The 25,641-nt window shown below is 46.5% G+C and overlaps 2 protein-coding genes across 17 annotated transcripts in view; one reads left to right on the forward strand and one right to left on the reverse strand.

Annotated features, from left to right (window-relative positions):
- Positions 1 to 10,120, reverse strand: part of RECQL5 (RecQ like helicase 5) — a 46,425-nt gene extending 36,305 nt beyond the window's left edge. For 3 of the 11 annotated variants that reach the window (XR_002102420.1, XM_019542568.1, XM_019542569.1), the window contains exons 1-7: positions 9,163 to 9,500; positions 7,594 to 7,715; positions 4,976 to 5,494; positions 4,192 to 4,297; positions 3,628 to 3,739; positions 2,155 to 2,317; positions 1,625 to 1,707 (exon numbers count right to left, since the gene is read on the reverse strand). Coding sequence is in view for 10 of the 11 variants with exons in the window: in XM_019542568.1 (XP_019398113.1) it covers positions 1,625 to 1,707; positions 2,155 to 2,317; positions 3,628 to 3,739; positions 4,192 to 4,297; positions 4,976 to 5,494; positions 7,594 to 7,715; positions 9,163 to 9,283 (1,226 nt within the window). In the remaining variant the exon portion in view is untranslated. Of the gene's footprint in view, positions 1 to 1,620; positions 1,708 to 2,154; positions 2,318 to 3,627; positions 3,740 to 4,191; positions 4,298 to 4,975; positions 5,495 to 5,975; positions 6,470 to 7,593; positions 7,716 to 9,162; positions 9,501 to 9,988 lie in introns of those variants that run through there. The other 8 variants (XM_019542562.1, XM_019542561.1, XM_019542565.1 and 5 more) reach the window with 8 other exon arrangements.
- Positions 10,121 to 10,209: 89 nt separating this feature from the next.
- The window catches only part of SAP30BP (SAP30 binding protein), a 51,760-nt gene continuing 36,328 nt past the window's right edge, over positions 10,210 to 25,641 (forward strand). For 3 of the 6 annotated variants that reach the window (XM_019542574.1, XM_019542575.1, XM_019542572.1), the window contains exons 1-4: positions 10,210 to 10,215; positions 10,306 to 10,432; positions 10,528 to 10,637; positions 16,384 to 16,431. In XM_019542574.1, coding sequence (XP_019398119.1) covers positions 10,318 to 10,432; positions 10,528 to 10,637; positions 16,384 to 16,431 — 273 coding nt within the window. In that variant the 5' untranslated portion in view covers positions 10,210 to 10,215; positions 10,306 to 10,317. Of the gene's footprint in view, positions 10,216 to 10,305; positions 10,433 to 10,527; positions 10,638 to 16,383; positions 16,432 to 25,641 lie in introns of those variants that run through there. The other 3 variants (XM_019542576.1, XM_019542577.1, XM_019542573.1) reach the window with 2 other exon arrangements.

The raw sequence follows: 25,641 nt of genomic DNA on the forward strand, positions 1-25,641 counted from the left end.
GCTGGATGCGGAGCAGCAGCAGTACAGGGTGGTGGATGGCAGTAGCCGCTGCATGCAAGCTCCCACTGCTCCTGACCAGCTGGGCAGCACCTACGCGGCCCCGCAGAGGGATGCTGCTGCCCTCGCCCCACCCCAGCCCTGCTCCTGGGAGGCAACAGTGCAGGGTAGTGGGTGGCGGCACTCCATCCCTGCCCACACGTACCCCCTAGGGCCTTCCCAAGTACCCCCGAGGGTACGCATACCCCCAGTTGACACCCCCCGGTATAAACAACCAGCAAGCAAATGGAAACACAGTCCATAGAGTTCACTCACAATCCTGGGGCCTTTTCCCAGATCTTGATAAGGTGACTCTGGTTTTGTGCCGCTTTTCCAGTCCCAGTCTTCTCCTTTGCTATATTGAGCTCCTCGACTCACCTAGGGTCTTTTTCCAGACCCTGAGAGGGACACTCTGGCTCTACACTGCAGCCTCTCACCTCAGAGTCCTCTCTTTCCTCCGATCTGCCTCAGTCTTCTCCCAGAGCCTGAGCGAGTTCTCTAGGTCACTGCTGCTTTTAGCCTCCTAGCCATCTCTCTTCTGTCCTGATCAGTCTCTCTCCAGGAGCTTTGTAACTCCCATAGGCCAGCCAATTATCGTTCTCAATTGGCCCACTCTGTCGTGGCAGGGTTACAATCCCCCTCTGCCTGCTTCCAGCTGAACTGCAGCCCCCGAGGCATGCAGCCAGCCAGTGTGGTTATGTGCCAGTTTCATATGCCGAGATCTTCATAGCAACAGAGGATGGAGGAGGATGGTGTGCTCAGATGAGAGAGAGACTGTACCTCCTATTGAACTGACCAGCTTTAGGAGCTGAAACGATTCAGACACAATCTAACCAAATCAGACATCACTAGAAGCAGCCAAGCTCTGGTGCTTATCTCAAGCAAGTGCTCCTGGTTTCTGCATGAAGCCTGGTGCTGAATTCTACAAGAGACTAGGAATTCTGGGGCATGGATTTAAGAGAGTGTCTCAGAGTCACACTGTGCTGCTGGCTTCCATGTTGGCGGCATACGACTGCTTACAGAAGTTGCTATAGGGAAAGTCATAGGGTTGACAGGCAATACTTGTGGGTCCCGGTGCCCTGAAAAGCAAGGGAAGCAGAGTACAAAGGGGATTTTTTTTGGCTCCAAGGGCTGTAGTGTTTGGCATCATGGAATAGCAGCAACTCATACTAGTGAGCAGGAGTACTGAACAGACTCCAGTGTACCAACCAGGAACCCCAGCACTCTATGTCCCCAGTATCAACCATTACATCCTACAAACACATTGAGCAGTTCTGCTTCAGTGATCAGAATAATGATAACTTTAACATCAACATTTTAGCCCATTAAGCTACAGGATCAACAGCCAATTGCAATTAAAGCAGGCATTCACACCTCTCTGAGCTGCTGTTCCTGCCAGCCTTCCTCAGCCCACAGACAGCACTGCATCCATCACATTCAATGGGATTTGGAAAGATTCCTTCACAACCACTAGGAGACATTTTTCTTCTCCACAGTTGCAAAGTTACAGAAAGCACAACAGTCCTGGCTGTCATGGTGACGTAAGAGAAAGAGGGACCCTCAAGCAATGCATAACAGATATACTCACCCAAGCTCTTCACAGAAGGTCACCATAGTATCAAAAGCTGTCATCATTGCTTTATCAGACTCTTTCAAGGTGCCTTTCTTCTCCTGAGAAGAAGCAGGGGATGATCAGCAAAGCTCCCTCTGATACAGTTTTGGACAGGTGCAGCAACTCTGCCTACATCCAAACCCAACTATCCCTCCAGCCTCTAGAACATAGGCTCCACTTCTCTTCCAGCCTATGGCAGTACCACAGCCAAGTCTAACCACCTCTGCCTGAGCCATGCCTCCAACTCCAACCACTTCTGTTCTCACTGCTTCAGCCTCTTCCACTCTCTTCAAATGTGGCAACTATGAAGCCAGATCCAGGTACAATACTTTTACCCCCAGCTCACGTGGCAGCTTTGGGGCCAGATCTAGGTAAACTCCATCCTACTTTGGGACACTCTGAAGTGACCGCAAGATTAATGTTAACCAGACAGCAAACACAGTAGCAAACTTTTACCTAGAAGACTGAAAAAACCACGCTCCGGAATAGTATTCTGTGGATCTTACCTGGATGGTAAAGAGCTCCTTCTTGATCAGGTAGCTGACCTGGTCCCGGTCATCCCTAGAGTAATAGAGACGGCAGCTAGATGGTTTCCCATCTCTCCCAGCTCTTCCAGACTCCTGGTAATACCCAGCCATCGACTTGGCAATATTCCAATGGGCAACGAATCTGCATGGGACAAGGCAACAGGAAACATGTTGTTGTAGACTTCTTCAGTTGCTGCAAGGACAGCAGCACTTTCCGCTGAGGTCAAGGATAAAGCATACAAATAGGGTGGCAGGAGGGTGAGAGTCAGAACCCAGGAGCCTATGAGGTAAGGGGTTTTGAACCATGAGCAACACAAAGGGAAGTTACAACAGAAGACTAGTATGTATGTGAACAGTTCAATAGTGGGATGCCACTCAAAGACAGCAGATACAGATGTATCTAGCTCCCCCAAATGCATCAAGATATACAATTGTGAAGGATGGAAAAAATAGTCTGTCTCCAGACATCTGGGTCTAGTACCACAAAATTACACGTTATTAACAGAGTGGCGTTTGCTTTGCAAATTCACAAGATGTTACTTAAATTTCAGTACAAAGCACCTTTGCCAATTATATGCACACAAAGTTCTGGCTCAGCTGTGGACTAAGGGCTCCCACCCAGGCATGAAATGCCACTGTGGACCATTACTAACTCATAATTAAGCCTGCACATGAGAAGTGCATCCAAAAGACACTACTGCAAAGCTGACTTAGGTCTGCCACCATGGGACGACACAGTGACTGCTGCCTTTTTTATTCTTACTCACATTTTTGTACCTCAGAGTTCTTAAAGCAGTCCAGTGATATGCTGCCAATATTTTTTAAATACTCAGCTTCTATCAGGACTGTACTATCAGGAGCAGCCAAGAAGCATCAGGATACAAGTTTCCTCCTTAGCCGTGGCTGTCAGCTCCTGCAATGATTAACTATTGCTGGGGACAGGGTTAGCAGCAAACTGGGACAGGCTGACTCCAACAGAAGCAGAGATACTACATCATCCTTCCATTCACCCCCTTAGCCCAATCCCCAAAAGCAACACCAGCACTTGTCAGGCATGGTGCATATGCAAGTCACCACTCAATATCTTATTAATGCAAAGGCAAGGCTGAGCAGCAGTGCTTTGTATCAGTCTGGGATAATCAAATGTCCTTCTGATTAAACCACTGATACCCAGGAAAGAGAGAGAAGGTAGACACCAGCACAGGCCTACAAGTTAAACTATGGTCCCTGGAGCTCTTGAAACCCCTCTGAGCTTATCCCACAGACACATTTTGCTCAGCTGCTGAGTCGTTGAATCTTGCAGAGGCTATTTTTCTTCCAGGTGTTTCAGATGAGTTAGACCTTAATGAACAAGAGTGGCTAAGAAAGCCTTTCCCTCTCCTCTTCCCAAGTTCCTACCCATTGTGATACCTCAGTTCCACCATTTCTTCAGCCCTCCAAACACCAACACACCTGACATTAGCTTTGTCAACTCCCATTCCAAAACTGATGGTTGCAACAATGACTGGGACCTTCTCCTCCATCCACTCAGTCTGAACTGAAGTCCTGTCAGCTGCCTTCAGTCCTGGGGAGGGAAAAGCAGAGAAGTCAGAAGGAAAGAAGGGTACCCTTTCTAGCTCCATCTACTGCCTGACTGGCTCAAGTTGCAAGAGCATACAGATCAAAGCTTAACCCATTACTCCAGACTGCAAACTGGCTCAGTGTCAGACTAAGGATGCAACAGAGGACAATCTGGACCCCTCCCAAGCAGAAGCTTGAAGAGAATCATCTCGCAACACGGCACGCAGGTGGTTACATTCAGACTCTGGAGGATCAAAGGCAACAGGCTCCCGGGAACACCATTCAACCATTTCTCTAGCATTTGTATCAAGGACCAGTTGCCTTGAGTCCCAGGCCCCACCTGAGCTGTCACAATGTCAGACCTAGAGAGCTGCTCTCCAAGATCTGCCTGAGCCAGACCATTAAGGAAGGTAACCTTCTGTTACACTGACTCTAGGCAGTCACAGCTTCTAGTACCTGCATGATAGGCCTTGGCTTTCACTCCTCTGTAGCTCAGCTCAATAGCCAGCTGGTCACAGGTTTCTCTTGTCCTGCAGTACACAATGCCACAGCCAGAGTATACCTACAGAAGCAGAGAGAAGGGAAAATCCAGTGTGCCACCTGAGGAAGAGCGACAAAGCTAGCAGCTATTACTGCTGAGGGACCAGGACAGAGAGAGCCTACAACATATCTCTTCTTGGCAGCAACAAAATATCCTTAAAGTTGTGTCTATGCCCTATGGCGCTGATAAAACAGCATGAAAGTAAGGCAAATTGGATGCCTGCCTGTCTGTCCTAGATACTCATGAAGTCCCCATTACCGTAGTATCCAGGCACCTCACAGTCTTCAGTATATTTCTCCTCACAACACCCTGAAAGGTAGAGAGGCATTACTATCCCTGTTGTACAGGGGAATAAGTGAGGCACAGAGCAGCTAAGTAACTTACCAAGGACACTGGTAAATTGGTACAGCAAGGAGCTAAACAGGTCTGACCATTGCCATATTTCTGGCATGTAGGCCAGCCTACATCATAGAGCACTTAGTCCATAGCAAAGCAAAACTCTCATATGCCCGTTTTTCCAGCAGGGAAAGACAAATGAGGCTGGGAAGGAAATCCTACACGTCAAAGATTGAGAATGTCTTAAAAATGACTTAAGAATGCTCCTTTCACAGACCTTCCTTCCCAGACCTGTTAGCACCATACATGTAGGAAGCCTCTGTAGGGCTCTGGCCTAGGAAGTAATTCCCAAGACAAACCTACCCCTGTGGAGTTCTCCACTCTGAGAGCCTTTAGGCAGAAATCCTTCAAATTCCCATAGGAATCAGTCAAGAGTTCTTTGAACTGCACATCATAGAACAAGTTGGATCTGAAGCAGGGAGTCTTGAAGGTGGCGATAGGCTGCTTCAGTTTAAGAGATGCCACAATATCATCCTGGACCTGTTTGGTGGCTGTGGCAGTCAGAGCGATGCAGGGCGTGTTAGGTATGTGAGAGCGCAAGGAGCCCAGCCGTAGGTAGTCAGGCCGGAAGTCATGCCCCCACTGGGAGATGCAGTGAGCTTCATCTACCACCAGGTAAGACAAGAGGTTTCGGGACACTAGGGAGTTCAGGATGGGCTGGAAGGAGGCAGCAGCTGCCATCTCTGGGGTGAGATACAGGAGCTTTACCCGGGGTGTCTCACTTGACAAGTCAGCCAGAATGGTCTTCCTCTCCTGGGCAGGGAGCTTGGAGTTCAGGGAGTAGACTCTGACCTTCCGGGCCAACAAATGATCCACTTGATCCTGTGACAGAGGAAGAAAATAGCACTGAAGGAAGCATGGTATCAGGATTGCCACCAAAAAAGATAAGCATTTAAAAAAAAAAAGCTGTACCCCAACCCAGACCAGGTCTACACACAGCTACTGCGAAGCCACAGCTCCAACCCTCTTAAACCAAAAGCATCAAGGTTTTAAACACAGCAGCTAGCAAAACCATTCAGCCTTGTGTCTGTGCGACCACTGGCTTTTATGGTGACAAACACTCCCTGTGCAGCAATGAAACTGGCAGAAGGGATCTATGCATGACATGTCCAGCCCTTCCCAGAAGGGGTGGGAGGGGACCAAATCTTTTCAGGATGCTTACCATCAGAGCATTAGGGATGCCAACTATTCATATCTATAGAGCATCTCTAGATCCACAGGCTGCCAAAGCATTTTACAAACTTAAGTGAAATACATTCTACGTACAGATATTTCTTCACCCACCATTACACAAAGGGCCCACCTCCAAGGTGAAATTCATAGATTCTTAAAGCACAAAGGAATGACCAGATCCAATAATCTGACTCTGTGTATAACACAGGTCACAGAATGTCATGTTCTTGCCCCTGAATTGAGCCCAATACCTTAGGTGACTAAGGCATGGCTTCCAGGCAGGCACAGTCTTACTCAAACATTTGGGAATTTGCCTTTGCTGAGACAGGGAGTTCTCCACCCCACTTGCTGGTCTGTTCCACTGGTTAGTCATTTCACTGGTAAACTGTGTATCTTAATTCTAATATGAATCTGTCCAGCTTTCACTTCATCCACTGGCTCTTGTCAGGCCTTTGTCTACTAGGCTATGGAGCTTTTCACCCCAAGGGAGAAAGTGCTTCACCATCCAGTCAACTTCCAGTTTCCTTTGTAATAAATTGACTGCACCAAGTTTCTCACTGCAAGGCACATTCTCCAGCCCTTGATTCACTTTTGTGGCTTTTCCTTGCATCCTTGCCAGTTTTCCCAGCATCCTTTTAAAAACACACACGAGAACTGTACACAGCATTCCAGTTTCAGTCTCACCAGTGCATTCCCATGTCCTAGGTATTATTCGCCTTTGTATTTAGTTGTACAAAATGCAGTACATTTCAACAGCCCTTAACAAGCAATATACATCCTTCTGGCCAAACTGCATTATCCTCTTTGTTAGTTAGCATCCTGCCCATCTTTGAGTCATCTGCAAATTGTATCAGCAGCAATTTTCTCTCCCTCAACTTTCAGGTCCTTGCAAAAAATATGGAATAGCATCAGGACTAGTACTAATCCCTGCAGAACCCAACTGGAAAGATTCTAGATTGAAGGAAATTCCCTACTGATAACTATTTTCTGAGAGCTATCAGCCATTTCAAAAATATGTAAAATGTTGGTTGAAGCCTATTTAAAAGGAAGCCAGCATCATGCAGCGCGTTGGACTGGACCGAATCTAAGTAATGTTGCAGCTTCTCCTGTGGAGAGTGATTGTTCACAACTGAGTATAACACACCAGAAACAGTAAGGTGCCCCAAAGTAAGTGCCCTGTAACCTAAAATGTTTAAGAAGCGCCTCTGCCAAAAACTGCTTCTTCCCAGAATTGCTTTTTTGTCCCCAATTCTGTCTGATAATGGCAAAGATCAGTTATGAGAAAAAAGGACTATCCTTAGGGTTCTTACTATATGTGATAAAATGGCAGTTTTATTCTTGGGAAAGCTCCAGTTAAAACACTTATAGTGGATCAATGCTGCTGTCTCCAGACAGCATCACTGAGGGAAGGGAACAGGACCAATCATTGTGACCCTCCGTTAAATCAAAGGTCCCCATTGCAGATATTGGTTCAAGTCCCATTACTGTCACCATTAGAATGCTGGAGAGAGGCCTCCCACAGTTCTGCTCTTCAGACAAGTCAGAAGACTTTAAACCCAGGTAAATCTGGCAACAGCAACATTTTCTCCTAACAGAGTGGCAAAACCCACTCATTGGTAATGAGAAGAGACCTGAGAGACCAATTGATGTTAGAAGCTGGTGGGTGGAAAGGCAGGACCCAGCTGTGTTTCCCCAGTCTCCCCACCCCTTCACTGATTGCCTATCCAGAGCTAACAGGAGACGGTTACCTGAATCAGTGCAATCAGAGGTGAAATGACAATGGTGATGCCCACTGCCAGTACTGCAGGAAGCTGGTAGCACAGGGATTTCCCTGCCCCTGTGGGCATGCATACAAAGACATCCTTCTCGCCTGCGAAGACAACAGAACAAGACTCAAAGCTGCTGAACAGCGGTAAATTCCTTTGGATTATGCTGTGGAGGGTTGGGTACAACAGCTTGTATACATGAAGAGAAGCTGTATTCATGCTGGGCTTATGCACGTACAGCACTAGATGCCAGCACAAGAAAGGTCTTTTTTAGTTCCTAAAAGCAAAATAATCTTTTGCATGTTTCTAGCGGCTTCTTTACAAGAATCTCTAGCTGCTTTGCAATTAATTCAGCCTTGTAATCCTGCTACGCAACAGGAATTATTCTACCCAGAGGTTTAAACCAAGGTACAGTGAAGTTAACTGACTTATTCAAGATTATACCATCCCAGTGCCAGAAGGGCTTGCTTTTAGACTGTACCTTCAGCAATTAAGTTGCTATAGTCTCTGGACAGATTTTTACTGCAGTCTGTTAAATAAAATCTCCCCGCAACAGAGATTTAAGACTCTTTCAACTGCAGGCAGATACTTTATATGAACTAGTATTGTAAAACAGCATCCATTACTAAATGAGAAAGAGGACAACTCATACCACACTAACTAGAAGGCAGAAACATATTGCTGACATGATACCCTGGCTCTGACACAGGCACTTGCTACAGCTGTGTGTGTGGGCTAGTGGCCAGTGGAGAGAGGGAGATCATAGGCTTCTGATATTATAGCCTGGTCTATAACTACCAGTTCTGTTAGCACAGTGATGTCAGTCAAGAGCACGGAACCAAACCTGGTTTACAAAGGCACCTTGGCAAAACCCTAGCATACACAGAGTTTCACCAGTGAAAGAATGCTTTTACCATTTCATTCAGAGAACTCTTCCGTGAATTCAAACCATATCTATAATGGAGCCAAGTCATGTTATAAACTTCTGCCAGCACTACTTTGTCAGTTTAAGGTGTGAAGAGCTGCAAACCCCAATACAGGAGACTGGACACCTTGCTGGGGTCACCTGACCTCAGTTGTCTTTCCTGCCTAGTGCAGAGGGGCTGGACCCAATGATCTTGCAGGGTCCTTCCAGCCCCTAACAATCTATGAATCTATAGCTGAGCCAGCTGGAGGTCCTAGGGGAAGGGCACTTAAATCAGCAAAACTGCATATTAACCAGCTTAAGACTTCTTATGTTTGGGTGGAGGGAGGAAAGACCATTATTATAATGATATACAAGGCAGGTTTATTGGGTCACCTACATCCACTGAGAACACTTTCCCAGTAAAGGATACTAGCATTTCTTCCCCAGCAAAGCACCCTTGGATTATCTCTGGTCTAGGATGGTTTACCACAGTGGCCAAACCAAGAAACCCTCTGTAGGGATTGCAAAACCACTGTCAGCAATGCACAATCCACGAGGCCAGCTCCTTCAACTCCACTGCAGGCAGGAGAATTGGAAGCTGACGAAGTAAGGTCGCAGTTCGCCAAACAACTGCTGTGTCTTACCTTTTGCTACTGTCAAGACTGCACTTTCTTGCAGAGAGGTCCTGAAGGAATCAAAACCAAAGACCTTCTTCAGAGTCTTCTGGACCCGGCCCTCCAGGCCGGAGGAGCTGCACTCGTTCATCTTATGGGACTTAGGACTAGGTCAAGGTAAAGAAGAAGGAAAGGAGCTTACTTAGCTCTGCTGTTCTCTGTACCAGCAGCCAATCGCAACATCTCCGTCAGGAGGATTAGTCCCACGAGAGTCTCACCCGCCTGAATGTTGCGGGTCACACTCCTCCAGCACCAGGTTTCTGAGGGTATCTTTGCTTCCAAAGCCCACCCCCCTCCCCCGGGGCAGAGCCGGAATCGTTCACAAATCAGCCTCCTTCCCGCCCCCCACCACACCCCGCTAAACAAGGGAGAACCAGTCTCATGGCAAAACCTTTCCTCCCTGTACAAGTGACACCCGTTTCCTCCCCCTACGCACACAGCACTTGCAACAGCTTTTGAAGGGGGAACAGGGGACAGAGCTCAACCCCTCGACAAGGAGCTGGCACTGGGGCCAGGCGCTCCTTAGCCATGTGCTGGCCTAACCCGAGGGATGGGCAAGGGGAGCAGGAAGGGCTACGGGAGCCCTCATCTCTGCCCCTCGGCCGGCTCTTTGCAAGGCTACACCTTCCTCAGCTGCTCGCCCCCCCGCTGCCTCCTCCTTCCCCCCTCCCCAGGGCCCTGCCCCTCCCAGAGGAAACCTGCCCGGCAGCAGGGACTACTTGAGACCTTTTGCTTCCCTGCCCGAGCCCCCTTCGCCCTCCGCGCGGGCGACCTCGGCCCCGATCCCGATCCTCACCGCTCCTCCGCTTCCGGCACCTGTTCCTGCGGCGGCCCCTGGCGCGGAGAGATGACGTCAGCAGCGTCCGTTAAAGGGCCAGTCACCCTCACTCAGACGCCGCCGCCGCTACCGAGCGCCGTCGCGGCGGAAGGGCCCCGTGTCGCCTGGCAGGTTTCGCTCTCCGCGGGCCGGCTGAGACAGGGAAAGCAGCAGCGCTCCTCCCCCACTAGCCCGAAGCGGAAGGGGTGGGCCTTGTTGCCATAGCGAACGCTTTGCCCTCTGACCCTGAGTGTCATCCCCCGCGCCGGACGCGAGCTCCACTTCCGGTAGGGGAGAGGAGGGGAAAGATGGCGTCGGCTAAGCGGAGCGTCCTGTCGTCGCTGGCGGTTTACGCGGAAGATTCCGAGCCCGAGTCCGACAGCGAGGCGGGCGCGACAGGCAGCGATGGCGTCGCGGCGGGCGGTGAGTCCCCGTCCCCGTCCCCTTCCCTCATCCCCTCTCTCTCCTCCACCGCGAGGCGCCGGCGCGCTAACCCTGTCCCTCGCCCCTGCCCCCAGAGGAGAAGGGCGGCCTCGTGTCCGAGGGCTACGGCGAGGACGACTTCTCCCGCCTCGAGGGCGACGAGGACGGCTACGAGGAGGACGACGACGACAACAGCCGGCAGTCGGTGAGTGCCCCACCCCTCCCCACCGGCCTCCCGGCGCCTCCCCCCCGCGAGAGCATCGCGCGGGCCCGGCGCCCTGCAGGAAGCCTCGCTTGAGAGCGAAGCTAGGTTCAAGTGTGGCAAATAGGGAAGCCATGTCCAGGTTGAGTTGGGGCTTCTCACACGGGCAGCCAGTCCCTGCAGGCTGCGTGTGCCAGCTGCTTTGCAAGGGGAGCCGGCGCAGCCTCTGCCTGGCTGCGGCAATGGGACACCTAAATGGCTGGGAGCGCTGCCTGTGGCAAGGAAACTTGGTCCATCCCCTGCCATCTACAGCGGAGAGGAACCGAACAGGCTGCAGAGGAGTTACTGTCTCACAGAGCTGGGCCCAGCCCAACTTCCAGGCAGTGCTGCTGCTTAAAAAAAGCAAAAACCGAAAAACAGGGCAAACGAGAGCCATAAGGTTTCAGATCTAGGCTTGGAAACATTCATCACACAGAATCCTTCCTCCCCCACGTCGCATCCTTTGTCATCCTGTCATTGCTTGGGCAACAAATGGTGGGACACCCTTTGTGAAGATGGGGGCAAGGGTTCCTGGTATGCGAGCCAGGAGTCCACTTTGATCCTGTAAGCCCCCAGGGGCCCCAGCTGGCAGCTCCTCTACAGAGCTGTCAGCATGGGCATGTACCTCATGCACTTCACATACCTGATGCCTGCCTCTTCTGCAAGCAGAGACAGACCCTGGTGCACACCCACCTGGAGTGCATCATGCTCCAGTCCCTTCACTGTCTCCCCCAGAGCCTTCTGCTCCGGTTCTGGCTGCACAACTCCCCACTCTTTTTTTACACACTCCCCATCCACAGCCCCACCAAGTCATGAAACCTTCAGGTCAACCTGCTTCTGGCCCTAGCCAAGCTTGCCATCTTCCTGACGGAGAAGAGTGCTCTGTTGCAAGGCAACCAAGGGACTATAGGGCTGTTTTTCTGTCCCTGTCCATTTGCATCTCTGGGCAGAGTTTCACTGGCTCCTTGGACATGTTCAGCCAGTGTGTATTGTTTGGTGTACCCTAGGCACATTTGTTTTAAACCTGTGACCTTCATTCCTGTCCCTGTTTTGTATTTTAATTGTCCTAAGGAATCAGTGAGGTGCCCTTAGTGGCCCTCCCTCTAAGGGGGGGCTTATAACTCTACTTAGTGGAGTGGGGATTGGCTCACATTCTGAACTAGTACATCAAAGGGCCTGTGTCACACATCCTTGGTCCTCCTGTCCTTGCATCCTGGTCAGATGACAAGATGGGGGGCACCCTCAATGGACAAATCTGTATTCTGCCCTCATGTTACCAGTGACCTCAGCTGGTGGCTCCTCTGTGGAGCTATCACTACCGGTGTGTACCTGGTGCGGTTCAGGGACACCCCCCAAGAGCTGCCCTTTTTATCAACAGAGGGAGACCCTGGCACACACCTATCTCCAGTGTGCTGGGCTGCAACTCCTGTTCTTCCTCCTTAAGAACCTCCTGCTGAGGTTCTGACTGCACTTCTCCCCACGGCTTTTTGTTTATGCGCTCCTCCCCGTCTGTGGCCCCACCAAGTCCCAGGACCTCTTGGTCAAAATCGTCTGGGCTCTGCCCAGCTGGCCATCTACCAAACTGGAAGGAGGCTCTTGCTTGTGGGGAACATGGATGAGTTTGGGGATGTCTTCCTCTCACTCCACTCATGTCTCTAGATCTGAGTTTCACTGGGCTGTATCCACAGGCTCCCTTGACTCATTTAGGGGGCACTAGGTGCTGGCTGGCATGCTGTGCATTATGTCCCCTTCCCTATGAACCTGTGACTTCTTTTTTCCCTGCTTTTTCTTTTTTTTGTCCCCCATATTTAGTTGATATGTTCCCAATAGCTCCTGCACCTTGCCCTGCCTTGGCTGGGCAGTTGATATGTCCCTGTAGCCCCACTCCCAGTACCACCGCCACCACCCCAGGTTTCGCCATAGCCCTGCTCCCAGTGCTGCAGCCACGTGCCTGGTGCAGGCCCGACTCTTCCAGGCACATGAGTGGAGGTGGGGCATTGAGCTGAGACTGCTCCAAGCGCATGATGGCGGCACTAGGAACTGGGCTGTGGGGGGCACTGGGATCTGGGCTCCTGTCCCCCCCCTCCCCCAAATGCCCTCCTGGGGTCCACACAGCGGTGAGAGCACTGCCCCCCCCATTGAGCCACAGCTCTGTCTCATGTCCCGCCCCACCCCAGCTGGGCAGCGCCTACCCCTGCCCCCTCCCTTCCTCACCATGGGGGGGCATTGATCTTCCCCCCATGCCACTTTCCTTCCTCCTCCCCTTCCACCACAACGGACTTACCAGCTGGAGGCAGCTCTCCCCACTGCCAGGCTGTGCTCCTTGCTGCCTGTGTGCTACACTGTGGCTCTGTGCACACAGGGGCATTTATTGGTGCTAAATTATTGGCTTCATCAGGCTGATTTCCAATACAGCCTATTTTCTTTATATCAGTTCCAATCCAATATTGGGCCAATGTACTGGTGCACCTCTAGTCATCCCTCGTTCTTGTATTGTAAGAGATAGTAGGTAAGAGATTTGTTATTTACTTTCTCTTTGCCATTTACTATTTTGTAAACCCTTTTCATATTCCCCCTTGAACGTCTCTTTTCTAAACTGAATCAGCCTACCCTGTTTAGTTTCTCCTCATGAAAGCCCCTCCATACTGCTAATCATCCCTGTTGCCTTTCTCTACCTTCTCTAGTTCTTCTGTACCCCATTTTGAAGTGTGGGGATCAGTTCTGCTTACCGCAGAACTTCTTTTAATTATTATTATTATTCCTTTTTTATCTGCTTACAATTCAAAGGATTTCACCTTTTAGATCCACCGGTGGCTCAGCTCACTTGTGTTACTAAACACTAACACTGGGGCCCTCCTGATTCCACCCCATGGATGAGATCCCAGCATTCTGTATCACTAGCTGAATTAAATAATCCTCTATCTTTTTGATGTGTAATTGGGAGAACAGAAACATGTTGCATAATCCATCTGGACAACTCGCAGGATGGAAATTATGGTGCTTATGTCCCTTTTCTTTATTTTTCATGGATACAGAATTCACTTACTGCATCAATGTCTATTGATATGGCAGTGTTTTTTGGGGGGTTTTGTATAGATCTGCGTGGCTTTTTGTTCGTTGTGAAAGCATGGCATGTTCCTAACAGCACTGTAGATGGCTGCTTTGTGTGATACCTAGGATATTCATACACAACGCATGACATTCACAAGGCATCTAATGGCCAAGTATAGATCCTACACACAGAAGGGCAAGTTATTTTGTCATGGAGCTGTAGTGGCTGTAACCCTGTGAAAATCCTAACTGATAGGACATTAATTTAGAATTCTAGCACTAGATTACACTAGAAGGATTAATCTTTTCTATCTGCCTCAAGTTAGTAGGGATCTGAGAAACTTGAAGTACCTTTCCTCCACTGTAACGACTGATTGGAGTGAGGTTTTGTTTCTTCCGTCTTACGTGTCATGAGGAGTTTGCTTACCTATTATTGTACTCCCACTTCAAGTTTCTCACTCCTCTGAGGCAGGAAGGGGGAAAAAAGATATTTGTTGCTGTAACTGTTCCCCACAAAATCTGTGTGTGTGTGTGTGTGTGTGTGTGTGTGTGATCATAGATAGATGGGATGAACTTCATGCCTGTCTCAGCCACTGCTCTCAGCTCTCCTAAGCAGCAGCTGTCAATTTAAAGCCAGTGAAATGATTACCTGAACAGTACAAGTTAAATTGACTTGGTCCAGTTAATTCCATATGGCTGCTACCTGGAAGAGCTGTACATGATGGCAGAAGTGTCATGGCAGATGCTTTGGGTGTTCAAAGGGTGAACTAATGCAGTTTCTTAACTTCCTAGAGGCTGGATTTCTATTTTTTTTGTTTGTTTGTTTTGCATTCATAGGTGTTAGAAATTTTTTAGAGAGAGCTTAAATCTTGAAGAAACTGGTGGCTTAAACCTAACTGTTCATCATCAGGAAAAATCTTTTTGTCCAGCATGGGCAAGTAGGTTTTCAAAGAGCTACAGGTATAACTTTTTTGAAGTTAGAATGTAGTCCCACATCATCTTAGAAGTGCAAGAAATAGAGAAGATATCCCTTGCATATTTAGATCTTTCTACAGATTCTCTCTTACGGGGGTTTTCTCTGGTTATTGATTTTTATAGCCTCAATGCAGTTACCAAAACTGCCTCTCACTTTATAGCCTATCATAGCAATGGAACATTAGTTTTTAGGTTTAACCTTTTTCCAGGACCAACATTGGACCTTCCTAATGGAAAGCCCTTTCTTCTGGAATTTTCTTTCTCTCCTTGGCCATCCCAGTTGGTATTAGTTGGTAAGCTGCTTTCTTCAGGAGTAGTTGTGGGTATAGATTTGTAGTGTAAATGATTCATGTACACTGAGGCTGTAGGTTTTTAAAAGCTCTTTTAAAAACAGAGCCTGTGATATTAAGATCTCATTATTTTTATTATTATTTTTAGAGCACTGCACCCCACGTTCACTCCAATCTCAGCCATTTTCAACTAAGGCAACAAAGTGGTGGAAACACCAAATTATTCAGCTTTGTAATCCTTGTGTACATAGGTGATATAATTGAAGTAACCGGCAAGTTGATGTGCTCCCCTCTCCCCAACCTGGGCAGGGGGTTGTGGAGGGGCAGTCCAGATGGCAACGCAGCAGCACAGGGCCTCCAACACATGCCCTGAGATGGTGTAGACTGAGATGGCACTTCCACTGCAAATTCCTCCTTTCACTTTGCTTGCAACTTCCTTTAAGTTGTTTCAGGCCAAAGTTAAAGAGGAACGGAGGAGTTTGAGGGGAATCCATTCACCCTCAAATATGTGAGTTGGAAGAAAATATATGTTCTTAAAAATGTGGTAGCTCTTGCACCTGGTTATGTATTTGTATCTAGAGGGAGCTGCCTTGTAATGGTCAAATTAATTGGCCAGCTGAACAGTGTACTCTTCAGTAACAATTGAATCTATTGTGAAAGCCACAAAACCCTTCTTGGATAGTATATGGTGATTTCTGTTTGGCATTTTGTCCGTTACCTGGTTTTATTTTCTGGATCAAAATGATAATTGAATGAAGCCCATTAAGTAAAATTCTTCCAAACTGACTTTGTTCCTCTTGAGTATTTGGAAGTGCGGTACTGTGTTTGATAAAAGCAAACTTGCTTCCTCGGGCACTGAACTGTAAATGAGCAAGATCTGGTGTCTGCTGGCATCACCAGATCTTTCAGACTTGTGGGGCTTGGCTACTGTCACCTAGGCTGCATGATGAGTGGGATGGCAGGCAAGCTGTGTCTTCTGTGTTGCTGGTGTGTGCTTTAGAATACAGTAGGTCTCGCAAATACTGCTTGCTCTGAGAGAACTGCTAATGAGGAGCAAGTGCAGAAACATTGAAAGAGCCAGAATTCTTGCTTGACAAAAACTTTCTTTCTAGTTCTGCTTTCTCCTTATTGTCTGGTTTTCAGTAAAGAGGTGCTGCATGAACTCTGGGGGTGGGATGTCTGCTATGCAGAGTCATGCTTTGGCTAAAAATCCTTCTTTCTGTGGCTTGTAGAATTTCTTTGGGGCGCTCTGAGGGGAGGGGGGGATTGAGACCTTAAGCTTAAGCCATCTGTAGCTCTGGTGTTGGGCTTTCGAATTCAAGCCCCTCAGTATACATTTAGTAATTTACCAAGCCCACTCTTTAAGCTTAATCCTGTAAATTCTTGTCTTGTAGGAAGATGACGATTCAGAGACTGAGAAACCTGAGGCTGGTGACCTAAAGGTATTTGGAAGTGTGGTGTGGTGGGGTGGGGAAGCTCTTCACAAAAGAAATAAATCTAAACAGCGTGGCTTCGTTCCTGGCTTGTTTTGTCACGTAATTAGTTTAAGTTCTGACTTATTTTTGTACTTGTGACACGAATGTTCAAGACCTTTTAATCCTAGCTTGTGAGAGAGATTTAAGGAAGCAATAGTCATGTAACTAGACCTGTGATTAAGCTGAGAGTCAGGATCTGAAGTCCTGGATGAGCTGTACTGTGAATTGGATCTGACCTGGTGGGAAGTTGTCAGAAAGAATCAGTGCAGCAATGTGCATAATATAATACAAGCTTGTCACAAAATGATCAGAAGTCTGTTGTGACATACGTGTCTGAATGCTTGTATTTAGAAGATGTTGCATGAGAAATAGCTCAGTAGAGGAATCTGTTTGCAATGGGTTCACAGCCTCTAGAAACACTTATAATATTCACTGAGAAAGACCCCAAGGTTTTATGGTAGCACTGACTGGTGGTGTAGCCGTGATGGTCTAGGAAATATAAGAGGCAACAGTCTTTGCAGGTGATATATTTTTTTATTGCACCACCTGCAAGGCTGGGATACTTATTCAAACTTTTGAAGAAGAATGAATGAGACCTGAAGAATGTGGCGCATTCAAAAGCTTGTTTAAGTCTATCTTGCAACCCTGCAGTTAGTCCAATAAAAGGTACCACCCACAGAAATCCTGGCTGAGCTTTTTATACCAGACTGCTCAGTCATCCTTTTTAATAAGAATTTGTGTTCAAAGCTATTTGACAGTGAAAGAGCGCTATTAATCCCAAATTGGGGATTTGCAAACAATGGCCTTTAGAAAAATGCCTTTTACCTAAAATTGTGTCACTGCTTGCACTGCTGGCATTCAGTTGCTGTGTAACAGAGCATGGCAACACGTTTAAAGGCAGGAAATATGTGGATGAGCTGTATCTACCAGAAGATAGATAAGGAGACATGTATAGATAGGATATAATCATGCTGGAACTTGGTTTGGAAGCTAGATTATTCCCCATAACTACATGAATGTGCAGCGGGATACTGAATGAGTATAGATTGCCCAGGGAAGACTTTTACCTGAGGACCTATGTCCTATCTCTTACCTAAACTTTGTAGAAGGCAGGGTAAGATTTGCACATTGTGAACTAAGCAAAGTAGATAAACTCTGCAATCAGGCTTCACCTCAATAAATTGGAAATTCTGTGGTAGCTTCAAGTAAACGCAGAATAGAGGTTTTTATTGGCTAACATGTACATGAATGTAACTTCAGTGTTTTGGTACTCTGCTTGAATGTATTTGAATGCACCACCTAATCAGTTCACCAACTCTTTGCATCAGTGTAGGTCCTTGCTGTTGTATCGGTGAAGGTCTCGGTAGCTGGGTAGAACAATGGGTTCTTTCTGCCCAAAAAGGCATGAGGCATGCCTGAGGGTTTTGCCACAAAATTGGAGGCTGAAGCTCTAGGTAATGGGAATGGAAATGTTCCTGGGGAGCAAAAGTGACTTTCAGTTTAGGAGAGGGGAAGGAGGCCCCTTCAGTGTCATGTTCCTCATCTCGACACTCAGCCGTTCCAATTCCCGCTCCTAAATATTGGCCACTGGAATCAGTAATGTTGGCTGAGGTCATCCCTGGATGTATTTCTTGCTAGTTGTTTGAAAAATACTGCAGTGGTTTGCACTTGCTTCCGATTTCAAAGGTTTTCACAACCAAAAGTGCTAGATAGGCTTATTTTAAATGAAAATTTAAAAATATGTAATGGGATCTGGCCCTGCTATAAAACAAAGGGTCTTATTGCAGCTTCTTGTTTTGCACCTTGTGTGAATAAAAAACTTCAGTCTCCAAAGGAGTTGATCCATATCAGCAATAAATTCCTAGCAGATTGAAGCGGTAAGATGCTGCCACTTGTAGCAGTGATGCGTTTATTTGAAAATAGCTCAGCTGTATTGTTTGCGTTCTGTCAAAGCATGCTCTTTTTCCATATTTTCTAGCTGTTCTTATTAACAAATGATTTGTGGATTAATCCTTTTATCCATGAGACTCTCCATGCTTTGAATGCCAGGGACAGCTCTACGTATTTAGTGCCAGAGCTGCAGCTTTGAAACTGTAAACAATGGATTCTCAAAATGCAGGTAAAAGTGGCAGGAGGGAGTCAGTGAATGTCCCTGCACGCACAGTTCTTTGTAACGGGCAGTGAAAGGGAAGAAAATACAGGGAAGGCAGATGATGCACTGAGATTGACTTGAAGGCCATGCAGTACGTGGGAGCTGGGAATAGAACTACTGGGAGTTCTTATTCTCACATTGGTACCTTAACTTTGGAGCATCTTACCTGCAGCTTCCACTGATCAAACGGGTATATCCTAGCCTGTCAGCTATCAGCCAGTGACCTGCTGCTGCAGGGAAAGTAAATGGCTTTAAAAGCAATCGAGTCCTTTTAAGGTATTGTGTTTTTATCAGTTTAAGTAGACCATGGCTGTTTAAGACCTTGCCCTTGATTTTTAGCTTTCCAGTACAGTGCTCTGTTAGAATCAAGTGCCACTCACACCTGTTGTAGGGCAGAACAATTGTAATTAATGGAAAACCCCAAACTTTCTGCTCGAGATGTAGCAGAGTAATATTGCCATGCAGTAAATCTATAAAAAGGACTTTTCACCGAGGAGTTAACATTCCCTTTCAAATACAGTAGTCCTGGGAGATGGTCTAGTTCATGACTCGAACCCAGCATCAGTGAGAAGGTGGAGAGCATTGGAAAGCTAAAGGAAAGGAGGGAGTTGCGTGGCTCATCACACCTGCAGCAAGACATGGAAGAAGGGTGTGTGTCTAAAATTGAAATGAAAGCTGAGAGAAGGAGCCAGATTTGCAGCCATCATCAGGGGCATCTGCATGATTTTGTTAGGGGTACAATGCCATTCAGGAACAGAACTGCACACAACCTTGAAAGAAAAAAATCCATTATTTGGAAAAAGAAGAAAAGTAATGGGCATTTAAAATTTAAAAAAATCCTATTAACTGGAGGGGGAGAGTTATTACACTGAGCTGTGAAAGAATCCAACTGAGAGCCTGTACATAGTTTCTCATGACAGTCTGTACATAATTTGTGGTGATCTCGCTGAGAGCATGAATGTGGAAGAGGCTCTGTTTGAATTCTCTGCCCAGTTTAAAGAAGAACTAAACACTTACGTTCTCATACTGCAAAGATCATTCAGAAAATACCCCTTTTCTTGCCTGAAGAAGGAAATCTTACCTTTTAGGCACAGGATGAGGGATAGAAACCAGGATTCCTTTCCTAACTATGCTGAGGGATTGTCAACCATTGAGCATTAAGGTGAATTTAAAGTGCAGTAGCTGTCCCTGCATAATTTCATGTGGGGCATTCTTAGTTCACATGAATGTAATGAGGGAACTCTAGATGTAAATAATCCCTTAATGTAAATTTGGGCAGATTGTTTAATGTCTGTCGCCCCATGCTGGAGTTCTTGAGACTTAGTGCTTGCAGGCCTTTGAAAAGGAAGTGGTATGTTTTAATGCAAATGTATGTAACTTCTCTTGAGATTGGAATAATAGCACCAGGCTCTTATGTAACACTTAGCTGCTCTCACTGTGCTTTACAAAGGAGGCCAGTATCATTATCTACATTTTGCAGATAAGGAAACTAAAGGAGCAATTTAAGGAAGAAACTTGATGAACATTTCCCAGTGGGAAAGAAGACAAGCTAAAACCATTGTGAGGCTAAGAGGGCAAGTTAGAACAGGTGTCATCCCCTCCCTCTTTGCTTTTTGTGGTCATGGGTCCAGTGTTATGTACAGAGATCTTCCCAAGAATGGCAAGACTTATCAGTGTGCTTAATAAAATGCATAGTTTGCCCCAGATTTTAGGTTAGGTTTTAAGTGAGCATCTGAACAGCATTCCCCATTCCATTTAGGCCAACATCTCTGAAGCAGTGCTTCAGAAGATAGATAATACCCAGATTAGATCTTTTTCAGTTGCAGGATGTAAAAATTCCTTTGGCCTCAGTATAGAACTTGTCAGGTGGTAATGCAAACCCAGGTCTTAGCTAGCTGGACAGGGGAGCATCTCTTTACTTGTGGTTCATGAGACTGCCCCTCACCCTGAAGTGTCCGTCCTCTCACTTCTTTCCCCTTTCCTTCCGTCTTGGCATGGGATGAAAGACATGGAGGTAAGGCAAGGGAATTTTTCAGATTCCAAAGTTAACTTCCCTCACTTGTTGGTTTGAGGCAGTGATTCTCAGCCGGCGTGCGCTGCATCTCGGGGTGACTTGAGATCCTTTCAGGGGTGCCACACAATGTTAACACTGTTAAGTGTACAACAGGATTCACAAGACCAACCGGGAGATTGCAAATGGGAATCCATAGTGTCAAACACATGGTGACCTCTTGCATTTTTTTGAGTTCTTTGCAACAGAAAAATTGCTGTATTATTTTTTTCTGCACTCAAAAATGAGTACAAAATTAAGAGTTAGTACTTTCTCAGGGCATGCCTTGTGTCTAAAAAGGTGGTGAACCACAGGCTTGAGGTATTAAACCAGTTACCTGTGGTTCCTAATGAAGGGAATACCAGAAACACCCTTTTGGCTGTTTTTCTGTTTCCACTGTGAGCTCCAAGAGATGCTGGTGCTGATCTTCCCCCTCCAGACAAGGTCCTGCCAAGTGTGCCATCCCTGGGTTCCTACCAGACTGAAGGGCTGTGTAGAAGGTAGGTCACTATAAATAGCACACGGATTGTGGGCTACATTTGCAGTAGCTGAGAGATTCCTTGCAAAATGTTTATATTAAAGGAAGTCCTGCTTGAATTAACACCAAGTGTTTCATACCCTACTTTTTCCAGCAAGTGGCAGTATTTTTCTGTTTTTATTTTTTCCTGTTGCTTTGATCATTTAACACCAGGGAGGGAAGAAAGCTTTAATCATGGGTGTGGCTGTGGAAAGCAGCTTGATTTAACTTTACTAATAACATTGAACAACTTGGGCATTTTGTAGCTTCACATAACAGTTCCTCATGCTGGAGAGCTTCGGCTGCTTGGTTCTGGAAACGTATTAAAGAGACGGGCTGTGTGGGTCTGTGTGCCGTTGAAAGAGCCTGCTGTGGCCCTTTCAGAGTTTAGAGTCAAGCTATGTGCAGGAGATCAAACCCCGGCTGCCCTATTGTACAAAGAGATTAAACAGCTGCTGTGGATCAGTTAATTGTGCCGTTGTTCACAAGCAGCAAGCCTACATTTGGCACTCTCTCTAGCAGTCACATCTGTGAGCATGTGGTGAGAGCATGAATGTGAGCTGCTGGCTTTTGTCACCTTCAGTGTTGGATACTAGCTGAACAGTAATTAGGAAGGACTTTGAATTGCTTCTGATTTCGATGGGGTTAGGTGAGGAGAGGATTCCTGGTAGTGGCTGTATCCTGTGTGTCGGGTCCGTTCCAGAGACCATATAAAAGACTTTACAATTGATTTGCTGTCCCTCAAAACCACAAAGCCTGTGAGAGGCTTTTTGTGTGTCACTGCTGTTCTAGACCAAGGCTATAACATTTTTTCATAGTTGGGTAAGCCTATAATTAATAATGCAGCTTAATATTGAAAGGGATCAGGGAGACTGAATTTGGAGCCCACCTGGACTTCATGCAAACAGCACCAATATAGAGAAGTGCCCAGGTTTTTATCACCCCACAATTCTCTTCTGCTCACATAGCCCTCCAGTCTTCAAACCAGAGCATCTCCATTTACTAACTGGGTAGGGACACTGCCTCCCTTATCTCAGCCATAGATAAATGCAGCATGAAAGGCTGGACCAGCTGCACCTTCCTCTGTCTTTAACTGCTAAACTCCTGAGGAGAAAGTTGCAAGGACTTTTCACGTTCAGACACTTCTGAAGAGATGTCAAACTGCTCTGGTTTGGTTTTTTGTCTCTAGCCTCAGGAGAAAAATTAAGGTCCCCCATAAATGGGGTGTTTGGTCTGGGAGAAGGGAGCATCAGTAAGTGGAAACTGTACTTTTATAACTTCAGGCGGCAGGTTGAAACCTCTCTTACCCTGAGCAGACAGCTAGCATGCCAGTAGTTTGGCTGAATGGTGCTGTCTTGGCTGGAAGCAGATAGTGCAAGTGCTGATAATTGTAAATTTATAGCAAAAAAGAGCCTTTCTCAGAATGGTAATAAGCAATGCTAGACAGATTCGCATCCTATTAGCTAACTAGGGTCAGAGCAATCTGCAGAAAACAGGATGTCTTCCCCAAGGAATTTTCCTTGGGGAAGACATCTCCCTGATCTGAAACTTTGTATGTTCAGACTAGCTCCAGATCCCTCTATCATGCCTTATTTGCAGTGAATGAGCAGATAACCCCCTTAACTGTAAGCAGATTCCTGCTTTAAAAATATATTTTCAGGCATATACACAGATCACATTTAATAGGAGGGGAAGGAAATGATTGACAGGGCTTGAAAACATGGGGTGTCCCGCTGCCTTCACCTCTTTGGGCTTTTATTCTCTTGAATTTGGCTGAGGGAAAAGAAAAAAAGTGGTGGTTTTGAATGAACACGGATCTAAAATGTGGCATTGTTAGCTTTTTGCACTGCTTTTGTTTGGGTGGGGAAGGGTTAAGCAGCTGCATAGTCCATGCAGTTTGCTTGGCTTGTTTGTCAGGGGTTCAGATATTGTTACTGCCTCAAGATCCTGGTGCCTTTTTGGCTGGTTATTTAGAAATGCCCTTGCTGAAAATGACCTGGGCTGATTGTGGAGCATTGGGATAGACCCTTGGCCTCCCCAAAAGGACTGGGGACCTGACTTCGTGGGGCTGGGATGGCTAAGGGGTGACAGTGTTTTAAGTTGAGCAGTGACCGCACCCAACACTTCCTCTTGGCTAGCTGCTTATGTCATTCACTGGGGAATCATTAACTCCCAAACCCTGATTAACACCCTGATTACTCTTTGTATCAGCAAGTAAATTGTTGCCACTCCCCTTGCAGGTAAGTGTTCACTGGCTTTGAACACTGGTAGTCCTTGGAGAAGTCCTTTCCCTACAAATCCCTTCCCTCACTTTGTATTGCCATGGGAAGCTCTCAGGTTAGTCCTCGATGAAGGTTTCTGAGGAATATTGGGGTTGCCAAGAGAAACCCTGCGTTACAGAGTGCATCTAGTCATCCGCCACTGGATGGCCTTCAGAGACATGTTCAGCTTTTGCTGTAATCTTGGTCTGCCCCTCCTCTTCCTCCCCATAAAATCATTTGTAGAGTGAATTGATGGTCTCTTGGTTACCTCCATAAAGGAGAGAAGAGCGATTATTGTCATTCATGGTTTTGTACCAAAATAGGGGCAGAGGTCCTGAGCAGAAGAGTGATTAAATTGCTCTTGTCATCCCCTGGCCTCCCCAGCTGTCCTTGTTGACTTCAGGTGACAGTTCTGCTGTGTAAACAGATAGGCGTGCATGCTATAAAAGAGTCTGTCATTAACTCTTGCATTTTCTAGCATTTCTGTGCTCAAGGCTAAGAAACAAGCTTTCTTCAGGCCACATTCTTGGTGTCTGCATTACCTTTTGCCCATGTTGCCAGCACCATTAAAAAAAGAAACATCTTTTGTCCTGAAGTAACCTCATTAATCTTAATTACAGTGGTGGCTCTGTTACTGGAAGATTGTTTGCACACTGAGTTTCTTTTTTAGCTCAGACCAATGATTTACAGTGTTCTGGCAGCTTTTGATCCACTCTCAACTTGGGCACATACAGGTCTCAAATGCAGGGAACAGAGAGCTGGTACATCAAGAATCTGTGTTAGCACGTTTTAAAAAGATGAATATTTTAGAGGTTTCTTGGATGGCAAATCCTGAAATTAGGCTTAAGAAATCCTCAGTTCGTTCAGCGGCTGAGGGGAACTTCCTTTAAAACATTGCTTGGGAATTCTGAAAATTTGTCTTATTGGAGAGCCTGCTTTGAAACTGTTCCTCAGTCCCAAAAGCTGTGCATTCCCAGGGGAGTTAAGCAGAGAGGTCCTGTATTTTGTCTTCTCAAAGACATGCCTGGGTCTGGATTGTGAATACGCTTTTTAGCTCCTGCTTTGGTGGAAAGAGTCTGAATTGCTCTTTTCTTTGCAGCACTCTTCACATTTGATGTATTGTTTTTCAGTGACTTACAGTTTAAAAAAAAAAAAAAAAAGGCTTACAATAATACAGGAATAGAATTATGTCTTTTGACCCTTTTAGCTGGTATATTTTTTCCCCTCTTGGCTTCCTGCAATTGGAACACAAATGTTGACTTCCTTTCCCTTGTAGTTTGATCATGTCACACTGTCTAATCCATGTGTTTTCAGAACATCAGTAGAGATTCATGTCCTCAGATGCAATGTCAAAGATGGACTTGTCTTTCTGTAGCTGTTTGGCACCATTTGGCTTACCGGGCTTGGCTAGGGAATCCCAGAAGTGGGATAACTTGGGTGCTGCAGACAGCAACAGCACTGAAACATAGTTGGCTTTTCTTTTCCACCCAGATACTTGAAAAGAACAGCCCAGGTCTTTTCCAGTATTCCAGGGGTAAGCACCATATGCAACAAGGTGGTTACCCACGTCCTTGGGACTTACCAAGGATATGGTATGTACGATCTCTACCCTTGCCCTTGCAGTTCAACTCTGTGGGTTTCCTGACTAGGTGAGATGACTGTTGCCACATCTCCAGTGCTTTGTTTCCAGCTCATTTCTGTGTGCTTGCTGACACTGTGTGTCAAGCTCAGAAGTGATGAGGTTTATGGGGCAAGATGCAGACTGGACAATGGCAGTGTTGCGTTTTTATGGCGCATCTTTCATGCCAGTGTCATGAAGCAACCTAAGCTCTTCAAGTTTCCTTTAGAAGAAGCTGACACACAAAAGTTAATCTATTAGTGTTACCCGAGGAGTTGCTGGCTGTGCCTTGCCTTTCTTTTCAACACAAGACACATTGTCTTCCATCTTCTTGTTAAGAAACCAAGGGTTGAGGCTTCTCACATGGTAGTACTTGGGGAAAGGGGGAAATCCAAATTACATCAGTTTCTTAAGCTGTCTTGAACATCTGTTAAATTGAGCATGCTCTGTCCATCAAACTAAAACAATTGGTACATCTGTCATTGTCTGCTCCTTATAGGTAGACAAGATTGGTTGCATTCATGTCTGTCTGAGAACATTTGCAAATGGTAAGCACAAGTTGATGTGGAAGAAAGGAAC

Source organism: Crocodylus porosus, unplaced genomic scaffold (genome assembly GCF_001723895.1).
Source record: "Crocodylus porosus isolate Cpor-Errol unplaced genomic scaffold, CroPor_comp1, whole genome shotgun sequence".
NCBI classification, from domain to species: domain Eukaryota; kingdom Metazoa; phylum Chordata; order Crocodylia; family Crocodylidae; genus Crocodylus; species Crocodylus porosus.